Source organism: Cydia amplana, chromosome 14, assembly GCF_948474715.1.
Source record: "Cydia amplana chromosome 14, ilCydAmpl1.1, whole genome shotgun sequence".
In the NCBI taxonomy this organism is placed as follows: Eukaryota; Metazoa; Arthropoda; class Insecta; order Lepidoptera; family Tortricidae; genus Cydia; species Cydia amplana.
The window spans coordinates 15,341,664-15,355,331 of record NC_086082.1 but is presented as its reverse complement, the minus strand read 5'-3'; the positions used below and the strand labels follow the sequence as shown (position 1 = coordinate 15,355,331).

The window sequence follows — 13,668 nt, the reverse complement described above, 5'->3', positions numbered from 1 at the left end:
TAAGACCTATCCATAGATACGCCACACGTATGGGTTTGATGAAAAAATTTTTTTTGAGTTTCAGTTCGAAGTATGGGGAACCCCAAAAATTTAATGTTTTTTTTTCTATTTTTGTGTGAAAATCTTAATGCGGTTCACAGAATACATCTACTTACCAAGTTTGAAGAGTATAGTTCTTATAGTTTCGGAGAAAAGTGGCTGTGACATACGGACGGACAGACAGACGGACAGACAGACATGACGAATCTATAAGGGTTCCGTTTTTTGCCATTTGGCTACGGAACCCTAAAAAGTTGAATACTATAATAGGCTACATGACTAATTTTTTTTATGGTATCAATCGATCGGGTTTGTTTTTAGGATCGAATGTCTATATGGGACCCATTGCATTAAAGTAACACAAAAGTCAGAAATTGTAGTCAAAGGCCGACAGTCGCACTTCACTCACGAAACGCCCTATACAAAACGGCCAGAGGCCGTGACGTCATCGCCCATCTTGTAGTATGGACAAAACAAGAAAATTGCGTTTTTGTCGGTGAAATATTGCGTTTATGTATATAGTTGCTATACAATATTTTTTTGGATGAAATGTAATGAATCGAATTGTACCCTTACTTTTATCGTTTTTGGAAGTTAAAAAAAAAACTTTAATTTTGAAACTTTCAGGTCCTGTAATTTTGTAATTTTTCAATATTTTATTTTAATGATTTGTTAGCTGTACGTCCAATACGCAGTTCGTCCAAATTATATTTCAATTCGCATTTCGTCCAACACGTATTTGGTCCAACATGCATTTCGTCCAACAGCATTTCGTCCAACCATTTCGTCGTCGTTTAATATCGACATTATTGTGATAAATTGCTCGTTTGCTATCTATTTTACTAGATTTTGTTATAAAATTCAACATGTGTCATCATCCCTATTGTTCCAGGTGGCGGACAGCGCTATAGCGTACCTGCAGCGCGCGCTGCTGGCGCCCGGGCTGCACGCGCTGGGCGGCGCGCGCTGGGAGGCGTGCTTCGCGCGGGTGCTGTTCCCTCTGCTGGACAAGGTGGCGCCGCAGCATGCCAGCCGCGCCAACACTATACTGTGCAAGGTATGGGACATACTGTTCCAGGTGGCGAGCAGCGCTATAGCGTACCTGCAGCGCGCGCTGCTGGCGCCCGGGCTGCACGCGCTGGGCGGCGCGCGCTGGGAGGCGTGCTTCGCGCGGGTGCTGTTCCCTCTGCTGGACAAGGTGGCGCCGCAGCATGCCAGCCGCGCCAACACTATACTGTGCAAGGTATGGGACATACTGTTCCAGGTGGCGGACAGCGCTATAGCGTACCTGCAGCGCGCGCTGCTGGCGCCCGGGCTGCACGCGCTGGGCGGCGCGCGCTGGGAGGCGTGCTTCGCGCGGGTGCTGTTCCCTCTGCTGGACAAGGTGGCGCCGCAGCATGCCAGCCGCGCCAACACTATACTGTGCAAGGTATGGGACATACTGTTCCAGGTGGCGAGCAGCGCTATAGCGTACCTGCAGCGCGCGCTGCTGGCGCCCGGGCTGCACGCGCTGGGCGGCGCGCGCTGGGAGGCGTGCTTCGCGCGGGTGCTGTTCCCTCTGCTGGACAAGGTGGCGCCGCAGCATGCCAGCCGCGCCAACACTATACTGTGCAAGGTATGGGACATACTGTTCCAGGTGGCGAGCAGCGCTATAGCGTACCTGCAGCGCGCGCTGCTGGCGCCCGGGCTGCACGCGCTGGGCGGCGCGCGCTGGGAGGCGTGCTTCGCGCGGGTGCTGTTCCCTCTGCTGGACAAGGTGGCGCCGCAGCATGCCAGCCGCGCCAACACTATACTGTGCAAGGTATGGGACATACTGTTCCAGGTGGCGAGCAGCGCTATAGCGTACCTGCAGCGCGCGCTGCTGGCGCCCGGGCTGCACGCGCTGGGCGGCGCGCGCTGGGAGGCGTGCTTCGCGCGGGTGCTGTTCCCTCTGCTGGACAAGGTGGCGCCGCAGCATGCCAGCCGCGCCAACACTATACTGTGCAAGGTATGGGACATACTGTTCCAGGTGGCGAGCAGCGCTATAGCGTACCTGCAGCGCGCGCTGCTGGCGCCCGGGCTGCACGCGCTGGGCGGCGCGCGCTGGGAGGCGTGCTTCGCGCGGGTGCTGTTCCCTCTGCTGGACAAGGTGGCGCCGCAGCATGCCAGCCGCGCCAACACTATACTGTGCAAGGTATGGGACATACTGTTCCAGGTGGCGAGCAGCGCTATAGCGTACCTGCAGCGCGCGCTGCTGGCGCCCGGGCTGCACGCGCTGGGCGGCGCGCGCTGGGAGGCGTGCTTCGCGCGGGTGCTGTTCCCTCTGCTGGACAAGGTGGCGCCGCAGCATGCCAGCCGCGCCAACACTATACTGTGCAAGGTATGGGACATACTGTTCCAGGTGGCGGACAGCGCTATAGCGTACCTGCAGCGCGCGCTGCTGGCGCCCGGGCTGCACGCGCTGGGCGGCGCGCGCTGGGAGGCGTGCTTCGCGCGGGTGCTGTTCCCTCTGCTGGACAAGGTGGCGCCGCAGCATGCCAGCCGCGCCAACACTATACTGTGCAAGGTATGGGACATACTGTTCCAGGTGGCGGACAGCGCTATAGCGTACCTGCAGCGCGCGCTGCTGGCGCCCGGGCTGCACGCGCTGGGCGGCGCGCGCTGGGAGGCGTGCTTCGCGCGGGTGCTGTTCCCTCTGCTGGACAAGGTGGCGCCGCAGCATGCCAGCCGCGCCAACACTATACTGTGCAAGGTATGGGACATACTGTTCCAGGTGGCGAGCAGCGCTATAGCGTACCTGCAGCGCGCGCTGCTGGCGCCCGGGCTGCACGCGCTGGGCGGCGCGCGCTGGGAGGCGTGCTTCGCGCGGGTGCTGTTCCCTCTGCTGGACAAGGTGGCGCCGCAGCATGCCAGCCGCGCCAACACTATACTGTGCAAGGTATGGGACATACTGTTCCAGGTGGCGAGCAGCGCTATAGCGTACCTGCAGCGCGCGCTGCTGGCGCCCGGGCTGCACGCGCTGGGCGGCGCGCGCTGGGAGGCGTGCTTCGCGCGGGTGCTGTTCCCTCTGCTGGACAAGGTGGCGCCGCAGCATGCCAGCCGCGCCAACACTATACTGTGCAAGGTATGGGACATACTGTTCCAGGTGGCGAGCAGCGCTATAGCGTACCTGCAGCGCGCGCTGCTGGCGCCCGGGCTGCACGCGCTGGGCGGCGCGCGCTGGGAGGCGTGCTTCGCGCGGGTGCTGTTCCCTCTGCTGGACAAGGTGGCGCCGCAGCATGCCAGCCGCGCCAACACTATACTGTGCAAGGTATGGGACATACTGTTCCAGGTGGCGAGCAGCGCTATAGCGTACCTGCAGCGCGCGCTGCTGGCGCCCGGGCTGCACGCGCTGGGCGGCGCGCGCTGGGAGGCGTGCTTCGCGCGGGTGCTGTTCCCTCTGCTGGACAAGGTGGCGCCGCAGCATGCCAGCCGCGCCAACACTATACTGTGCAAGGTATGGGACATACTGTTCCAGGTGGCGAGCAGCGCTATAGCGTACCTGCAGCGCGCGCTGCTGGCGCCCGGGCTGCACGCGCTGGGCGGCGCGCGCTGGGAGGCGTGCTTCGCGCGGGTGCTGTTCCCTCTGCTGGACAAGGTGGCGCCGCAGCATGCCAGCCGCGCCAACACTATACTGTGCAAGGTATGGGACATACTGTTCCAGGTGGCGGACAGCGCTATAGCGTACCTGCAGCGCGCGCTGCTGGCGCCCGGGCTGCACGCGCTGGGCGGCGCGCGCTGGGAGGCGTGCTTCGCGCGGGTGCTGTTCCCTCTGCTGGACAAGGTGGCGCCGCAGCATGCCAGCCGCGCCAACACTATACTGTGCAAGGTATGGGACATACTGTTCCAGGTGGCGGACAGCGCTATAGCGTACCTGCAGCGCGCGCTGCTGGCGCCCGGGCTGCACGCGCTGGGCGGCGCGCGCTGGGAGGCGTGCTTCGCGCGGGTGCTGTTCCCTCTGCTGGACAAGGTGGCGCCGCAGCATGCCAGCCGCGCCAACACTATACTGTGCAAGGTATGGGACATACTGTTCCAGGTGGCGGACAGCGCTATAGCGTACCTGCAGCGCGCGCTGCTGGCGCCCGGGCTGCACGCGCTGGGCGGCGCGCGCTGGGAGGCGTGCTTCGCGCGGGTGCTGTTCCCTCTGCTGGACAAGGTGGCGCCGCAGCATGCCAGCCGCGCCAACACTATACTGTGCAAGGTATGGGACATACTGTTCCAGGTGGCGAGCAGCGCTATAGCGTACCTGCAGCGCGCGCTGCTGGCGCCCGGGCTGCACGCGCTGGGCGGCGCGCGCTGGGAGGCGTGCTTCGCGCGGGTGCTGTTCCCTCTGCTGGACAAGGTGGCGCCGCAGCATGCCAGCCGCGCCAACACTATACTGTGCAAGGTATGGGACATACTGTTCCAGGTGGCGAGCAGCGCTATAGCGTACCTGCAGCGCGCGCTGCTGGCGCCCGGGCTGCACGCGCTGGGCGGCGCGCGCTGGGAGGCGTGCTTCGCGCGGGTGCTGTTCCCTCTGCTGGACAAGGTGGCGCCGCAGCATGCCAGCCGCGCCAACACTATACTGTGCAAGGTATGGGACATACTGTTCCAGGTGGCGAGCAGCGCTATAGCGTACCTGCAGCGCGCGCTGCTGGCGCCCGGGCTGCACGCGCTGGGCGGCGCGCGCTGGGAGGCGTGCTTCGCGCGGGTGCTGTTCCCTCTGCTGGACAAGGTGGCGCCGCAGCATGCCAGCCGCGCCAACACTATACTGTGCAAGGTATGGGACATACTGTTCCAGGTGGCGAGCAGCGCTATAGCGTACCTGCAGCGCGCGCTGCTGGCGCCCGGGCTGCACGCGCTGGGCGGCGCGCGCTGGGAGGCGTGCTTCGCGCGGGTGCTGTTCCCTCTGCTGGACAAGGTGGCGCCGCAGCATGCCAGCCGCGCCAACACTATACTGTGCAAGGTATGGGACATACTGTTCCAGGTGGCGAGCAGCGCTATAGCGTACCTGCAGCGCGCGCTGCTGGCGCCCGGGCTGCACGCGCTGGGCGGCGCGCGCTGGGAGGCGTGCTTCGCGCGGGTGCTGTTCCCTCTGCTGGACAAGGTGGCGCCGCAGCATGCCAGCCGCGCCAACACTATACTGTGCAAGGTATGGGACATACTGTTCCAGGTGGCGAGCAGCGCTATAGCGTACCTGCAGCGCGCGCTGCTGGCGCCCGGGCTGCACGATATTTTTCATTCAAGAAGTAGCAAAGAATGGAGGGTACGGGCGGGAAAAGAATGAATGAAATAAAAAAAACATGTCTATGGTTCACTCATCTGTCAGAGACGACAATTAAAATTAGGTTGGCAACAATGTATTTCATACAATATTTTTTAAGTGGTGATTACACGAAGTATCGTAAAAGTGCCAAAAAGATACTGCGTGTATGCACAAATACTTTTTTGGGGAATAGACTAAAGAATTGTCTTGACAACTATAACATTTAAAGGTGTGTGCACGATCCTTTAAATGACAAATAAAAGTACGGGAGTAGAAAAAGTTAATTAAATATGTATTATTTATTAAATAAACGAACAACGCGCGTGTGTGTGTGTAGGCGTGTATTGTACAACGTTTTACAGTACATATGGCCTTTTAAATTTTCGACATAAGCACGTATTGTCCTAATTACCGCACTAGGGCAGTAAAGTAGCACCATATGTACTGTAAAAGTATTTCCAAATTATTTATTTTTTAAATATGAATTTTTAAATGATTTAACTTTGGATTTAACCTATTCTCGTTTATATTTCAGGTGTTTCTACACCACCTCTCGGCCTTATCGCCGCGGCCAACGTTCGGCGCGCTCTGGCTCCGCATAGTGTCCGTCCAGCGGACCCTCATATCGACACCCTTGGACCCCCTCACCGAAGCGGCCCTAGAGTCCCTCAAGAACATGATACTGGTCATGCACTCAGTGCGGGTGAGACAGATAGTGCACTTGTCCCACTCTAGCCTTACTTATCTAGATAACAGTGTAGAATACTTTTTCAAAGTTTCTCAAAGAAGTTAAGTTAAAAAAATTACAGATGTCGCCAGCGTAGGTTTTCCTTGTCAATCCTGCCAATAGTGTAAAATTCTTAGAGTTAGCCTTTTAAGCCAAATCCCATAGAAAAATAAAAACCGGCCAAGTGCGAGTCGGACTCGCGTTCCGAGGGTTCCGTCCATTAAGTACGACTCACGCTTGACTGCACATTTATAATAGGTTTTCCTGTCATCTATAGGTAAAGAACTATTTTGTGTATTTTTTTTTAAATTTTAGACCTAGTCGTTTCGGAGATAAACGGGAGGGAGTCGTACAGGCAGACTCACGAGTGATCCTATAAGGGTTCCGTTTTTTCCTTTTGAGGTACGGAGCCCTAAAAAACTAGAAACAGGGGAACCTTGTCTTGGCGCCATCTGTAAAAACCTTTGACAGTTGCCTTTCCCATTTCACTCAATTTGAACCTAGACTAAGACTTAGCCTACTTATCCTTCTAAGGCCCATGATCCTATCCGTAGTTTTTGAAGTGAAAACTTCTTTAGCGGCGCTGTGTACTTTTTGAGGTGGGGAAAAAAATGTTAAACTCGCGACAGATCACGTGACCGTAAGACGGACACGTGATCTGATCGAAAACCTGTTACAATGTCATTGAGTTTTTCTTTATTGATTTAAATGCCATCTAGTGACTTTCCCTCTAACTCGAGTACTAACAGTGATGTGCTTAGGGGTTTCAATTAATGCGACGAAATAACGCTAGATGGCGTTAACCTCAATTATACATAGTGCTGCAGACATTTTGCACTAGTCACTGAGTTTTCACTTCTGCCGGCATTCCCTGAGTGCAACCGGTTTTCTTTTTAGCTATTTTTGTTACACCTTGTATTGGACCTTAAAATATTGCATACTAAGGTTTATATTCGCTTGCATTGCACAGATATTCACGAACGCTGACGGCTACAACGACCTGTGGTATATCACGTGGGAGAAAATAGGAGAGTTCCTGCCTAACTTGAAAGACGAGCTTTTCCCGGAGGGTAAATACATATAATTATTACCAGACATAGGAATCCGTGGGGCAAATTTTCTTGACAGGTAGGGACTTCCTATATCGATAAACTCAATTATCGATGTTCGTTCTATATACTATAGTGATCGCCCCCAACATTGCGTTTTTTGTAAGTACATATTGTTTTGAAGACAAGTATGAAATTCACACATAGCATATTTTATTTAATCGCTAGGTTATATAAAGGTAGGGCGTAATACTTATTGCACTATAAAATAGTCAATATTATCTCAACCTCTTTATTGATTGATTATCAATCAAAACGAATTGAGTTATTATTTTATTTGATTTTTACACTTTTAATAAAAACATATTTTTACAAGCAAACCTTTGAGTGATCACTAGTATATAGAACGAGCATCGATAATTGAGTTTATCGATATAGGAAGTCCCTACCCGTCAAGAAAATTTGCCCCACGGATTCCTATGTCTGATTATTACCTAGTTTTCCACATACGCATTATTTTAGATTCCGACGCCATTAATACTATATTCCTATAATACTTTATTATAAACAAACAACCATGATGAGACACGCGTGTTATGAGTTTTTGCCCGCGACATCATGTGCGTGTACCTTATAATATTTTCCGTGATAAAACTATAGATAGATAGAATACTCTACTATACTATGTCCTCCGGGGCTCATATTATCTCTATACCAAATTTAATCTAAACGGGTTCAGCGGTTTACGCGTGAACAGGTAAATAACAGATAGTTTCGATCGCATTTATATTTTAGAGTAAACGTATCGATTACTAAATGATTAAGTAATACTTAAGCTTTGGATTCCTCCGAAAACGGTGCCGTCATATGACGGCCGTCATATAGCGGCCGCAAAAGACGGCCGTCTTTACGGTGGCGACATGTGGAAAGTACCACGGCGTCATAACACACCGTCATCCACCAAGGTCAAAGCGGCAAATTTGAAAAATTTAGGCGCGATGGGATAACGTCCCATAGAAAATTTGAATTTCGCGCCTTTTCCTACTGACAAGATTTGCTTAATCATCTATAATTTACTTGGAGGATGAAATATCATCAGAAGAGGAAAATAATCGTAGTACGGAATCATTTATTCAAATCTCGTGTCATTTATTCAAAATGGCGTCACCGCTATCTAATAAAACGTTCACGAAACTATCGACAAGGTCATGACGGCCGTCATCTTACGTTACGTTGACAATCAACGTAACGTAACGCCGTCTAGGAAACCGCGCCATCTTGTTTACATAGACAACGTTCTAGTGACGTCAGTCAACGCTATATAGCGGCCGTAATATGACGGCACCGTTTTCGGAGGAATCCAAAGCTTTACCCTTCATGTTTTATCTTTCAGCAAAAGACACCAAACCTGCACAACTTCCCCCCTCCACCATCCCCCAAAACCCGCTCCAAACCCCATCCCCGACCCAATCGCCGCCGCTCCAGTGTTCGTCACCCACTCTCCAGTCTTCGACATTGAACGGGGGCCCACAACTGGTCGCGCCGGTGCCGGTGATGCCAGTTAGCGGCACGGTGCCTATCAGGAACCCGCTGTATGATCAGACTGGTCTCAGCGCTTCTGTCTTACTACAACCTTTGAATGAGGTAAGCCATAGAGAAATATAATAAGACAAGAGTGCTCACTCCATACATCAGTTAGACTATTAATTTCAGTGTCTACATCTAGCATCGAGTCGTTACTCGATGCTAGATGTAGACACTGAAACACTTGAACTATCAGTACTGCTACTTGACAATAGATGTAGCAGTACTGATAGTTCCGCTACTCGATGCTAGATGCTAATAGTCTTTTTGGTACTAAAACTGATGTATGGAGTGAGCAATCTATGTATTTTTTCTCTATGGGTAAGCTTAAACATTGTTATTATAGTTGGTCAAACCAAATCGTCAGTAAATAAGAACAAAAAAACTATACTCATCCTCAGTGTAAGACAAAGATGATTATCTCTGTCTATGTTTGAAATGAGACAGTCATCTGACAAACTATACAGGGTGGTCCAAACCTTGACGTCCAAAAATTTTTTTTAGATTCCTCTAGTCGTGGGCTATCAGAATATACCCCATGTATATTAGCCGATTTTTTGTAGTTTTCGAGTTATGAATTTTTGAAGTTTTTTTTGGTGAAAATTTTGGGGGTGAAGTAATTTACTCATAAAAAAAAACTATTAGATTTTTTAAGATGTTTCTTCTTGTAACATACTCCTTAATAAATGACGTAATTATTTAAAAAAAAATCAGCGTCCTCACATTGATACAAGTTGTAAAAAAACATGACAGAAATAATTTTTTTACACTCAGGCATGTCAAGCTTAGATTTTGCGCTTAAATAAAAAAAATACAAGCTGTTACAAGGACTTCTGCTGATTTTAAAAACTGATAGACCCTAAGTGTTTTACAAAAAGGTAAAAAAAAGTGACACTTAATAGTCGAAATTTGACAGAATCGGCACTCAAAGGAGCTGAGGTCGAAAGTTCCCAAATTAGTGAATCACAAAAAAATACGGTTTTATTATTCCTAACTTTAATAAAACACAGAAATGACCACGATGCATCAATGTTGTGACATGCGATAAGCGAATCATCATTTGGGTAAGCTTAATCATTATCTTAACTGGACCGGTGTCGCGGCGGGTAACCCATACACAAAACCCACACACACACACACACGCACACGCACACACACACGCGCACACGCACATCCACCCACTCACACACGCACGCACACGCACACACACCCACACGCACGCACACACACACACACACACACACACACACATTAATGCGTGTGCGTGTGTGTGGGGGGGGGGGTGCGTGTGCGTGTGCGCGTGTGGTGTGTGCGCGCGCGTGTGTGTGTGTGTGTGTGGGTTTTGTGTGTGGGTCGGTGGGTGTGTGTGTGGGTGTGTAAAGAGGTGAACTTATTAAACAATAGTGAGTATGGAGACAGTAGTCGGCGGGGTGGGAGCAGGTAAAAATGAACCCTTTGTAGATAACAACCCGCCGCGACACCGGTCCAGTTAAGATAATGATTAAGCTTACCCAAATGATGATTCGCTTATCGCATGTCACAACATTGATGCATCGTGGTCATTTCTGTGTTTTATTAAAGTTAGGAATAATAAAACCGTATTTTTTTGTGATTCACTAATTTGGGAACTTTCGACCTCAGCTCCTTTGAGTGCCGATTCTGTCAAATTTCGACTATTAAGTGTCACTTTTTTTTACCTTTTTGTAAAACACTTAGGGTCTATCAGTTTTTAAAATCAGCAGAAGTCCTTGTAACAGCTTGTATTTTTTTTTATTTAAGCGCAAAATCTAAGCTTGACATGCCTGAGTGTAAAAAAAATATTTCTGTCATGTTTTATTACAACTTGTATCAACGTGAGGACGCTGATTTTTTTTTTTATAATTACGTCATTTATTAAGGAGTATGTTACAAGAAGAAACATCTTAAAAAATCCAATAGTTTTTTTTATGAGTAAATTACTTCACCCCCAAAATTTTCAACAAAAAAAACTTCAAAAATTCATAACTCGAAAACTACAAAAAATCTGCTAATATACATGGGGTATATTCTGATAGCCCACGACTAGAGGAATCTAAAAAAAATTTTTGGACGTCAAGGTTTGGACCACCCTGTATATCCCAGGTTAAATGAGAGTACGACTAAAGTAAAGATGTTAAGCACGGAGAATTCCGTACATTGGTCCGCCTGTTCCTATCTCTATCGCACGCGCTTAATAGGGTATTATACTGTATTATTATTTTACACCATGCATGAAATAAAGCACCAGATAATGATTAGAAAAACACAGATAGGAGTTATTTTTAAACACGAGTTATATTTAATAAATCGGATAGAAATATAAAAAGTAGTTGAGTTGACCGTGACGTCACGATGTAATGTTTCATATAAATTCCATATTAGCAAATCGTTTTGACAGTTCTAATAAAGTAACTGATTTGACTAGTAGGAAAATACTCTATTATATTGTTATCCCGCCGATGGTCAATGCCATTGTGCGAGCGGGAGGGAATTAGACGCATGCGATAGAGGTAGGAACAGGCGGTTTAATGTACGAATTTCTGCGAGCTCAGCGTCCTTACTTTACCTCCCAATTTCTGTAACCAATCTGTCATTTTAGTACAATTTTACCTGTTTCGTAATTTGTTCTTTTTTGATACAGTTATGAATATTGTTTACTAATTATTTTAATCGACTCGGTAGATTTATAGTTTGCTTTATATACATAAACTAGCGACCCGCCCCGGCTTCGCACGGGTTAACAAATAATACATAAACCTTCCTCTTGAATCACTATCGATTAAAAAAACCGCATCAAAATCCGTTGCGTAGTTTTAAAGATGCATACATAGGGACAGACAGACAGCGGGAAGCGACTTTGTTTTATACTATGTAGTGATGTAAAATGTCATTCAATAGAACTTGCGAACTATGTAAACAAAAGTTGCTAGTAATTTGACATTCAGTGTCAATTTTAGTATGGCGATTTGTTTACATAGTTAGCAAGTTCTATTGAATGACACTTTAGTGATTATCACTTTTTAAATAAACTTACTCCTTTTTCAGATGGTCTCTACACCAATAGGAATATCCCTTCAGTCACAAATACCGACGCTCTACCGCGCCCCCGAGCAGGTACCACAACCACCAGCGGTACCACAACAGGTACCAGTTCAGCAAGTACCACAACCGGTACCACAGCAGGTACCAGTTCAGCAAGTACCACAACCGGTACCACAGCAGGTACCAGTTCAGCAAGTACCACAAGCGGTACCACAGCAGGTACCAGTTCAGCAAGTACCACAAGCGATACCACAACAGCAAGTACCACAACCGGTACCACAGCAGGTACCAGTTCAGCAAGTACCCCATTCGGTACCACTAACACAAGTTTTGTCACATCCGATACCACCGGTACCACTTCAACCACAAGTACCACCCCAACCGGTACTAGTACCTCAAGTACCGTCCAATCCGGTACCACCTCAACAAGTACCATCTCAAGTACAAACTCCAAATGACCCAAAACCATCAATAATCGACCTAAACTACGACATAATCGAAGTAACCAAACTAAAACAGAGCGAACTATTCGCCGAATACATGACCAACCCTTACAACGACACCACAATATCCCCTACAGAGGCAACCCTATACGACCCTGAGGACCCAAAACCGCTCTTAGACAAGAAATCCCTAAGCGCAAATGCGACCCCTATGCATGTAAAGAATAAAGCTCAATTTGGCTCAACAGACAATGTGACACAGAGCTTCAATTTCACGAGTTACTTCGGTTCTGTGAACGAGTTGGTAACGCCGGGTTCTGAGGTATTTGACAGTTTGACCGGAGACGGATAGCTCGAGGACTTTGGGACTTGGTTGTAAATAGTTCAGAGCTCGAGTTTATGCCATTTTCGATTTAGTGTGTTGGGTTTATAGTATATATTTGTTTGGCGATTTAAATTATGTTTTGACTAGTCTGTATTATACGTTTTGTGCAATAAGCGCTTGAAAACTATGAGAAGTCATAGACGAGATACCAACTTGACAAGACAATAGTAACAATACATTCAAATGTATGTAAATTATCTATGTATTTATTATTGAACCGTACCATGTTTGGAACCTAGATTAACAATGCACTGAAATCATAATTTATAATGACTTTAAAAAAATACGAGAGCTCTGTGATTAGTTAATGACACTAAAACTCGAGGCATAACTTTTGTAAAACGTAATCATGATGTAAAAAAATTGAATCCGAATTTTGTTGTTTAGGTAATAAAGTTTAGTTTTGGTTGTTGTTGATTTGTTTCTGTAAAATATTATCTAATTTGGATGAAGCTGCTTAAGTGTGGTTTAATATTCGACCTTACATAATGGTAATAAAGTCTATATAAGTATTTGTTGATAAGTTTGCAAAAGTTATGCTCCCTGGCAATATCAAATTGTTATTAGAATAGTTGGGTACTTGTGACTCCGGCTTAGAATAAATATATGTATTTACTTTTCTTTATAATATTTACATTCCAAGTATTGTTATTATTTTGATTTATTATTTATTTAAAGCTGTCAGACCTAGAAATATACTTAAAACGATAGCCGTAACGTCATTGTATAGTCAAGTGTTTTGTAGAGAGAAATAAAGTATAACAACTTAAGCTATTTTAAAGTACATTTCCATACTTTGGCCGATATTTGTTTTGTTGTAGTTTTTTTTCGTCACATATATTTTCAATTTGGTCAGTTTGAAAAGCTCCTTGTTCTGGGCGGATTAAAAAGACAAAGCAATTTGAACCTTCTCTCCAATAGATACATTTCATATTTCAATGGCAACTCGACTCCGCGCCGAATACTCGATACCGTTGTAATATGGAATGTAACTACTGTATATAAGTTTCAAATTACTTTAGTTCTAGTAAAATGCGCCCTAACTAGTTATTTGACAAAAAAAGTAATTTCCGTACCATTACGTACCTTGTCACGGTGACAATCAATATGAAAGTCGT

The 13,668-nt window shown here is 47.8% G+C and overlaps 1 protein-coding gene across 1 annotated transcript in view; it reads left to right on the top strand.

Moving 5' to 3' along the window:
• LOC134654226 (Golgi-specific brefeldin A-resistance guanine nucleotide exchange factor 1) overlaps positions 1–12,651 on the top strand; it is a 59,733-nt gene extending 47,082 nt beyond the window's left edge. Inside the window, exons 27-32 of the mRNA XM_063509696.1 lie at positions 932–1,096; positions 5,838–6,005; positions 7,000–7,099; positions 8,472–8,722; positions 11,726–11,824; positions 12,008–12,651. Coding sequence (XP_063365766.1) covers positions 932–1,096; positions 5,838–6,005; positions 7,000–7,099; positions 8,472–8,722; positions 11,726–11,824; positions 12,008–12,517 — 1,293 coding nt within the window. The 3' untranslated portion in view covers positions 12,518–12,651. The remainder of the gene's footprint in view (positions 1–931; positions 1,097–5,837; positions 6,006–6,999; positions 7,100–8,471; positions 8,723–11,725; positions 11,825–12,007) is intronic.
• Positions 12,652–13,668: the final 1,017 nt, after the last annotated feature.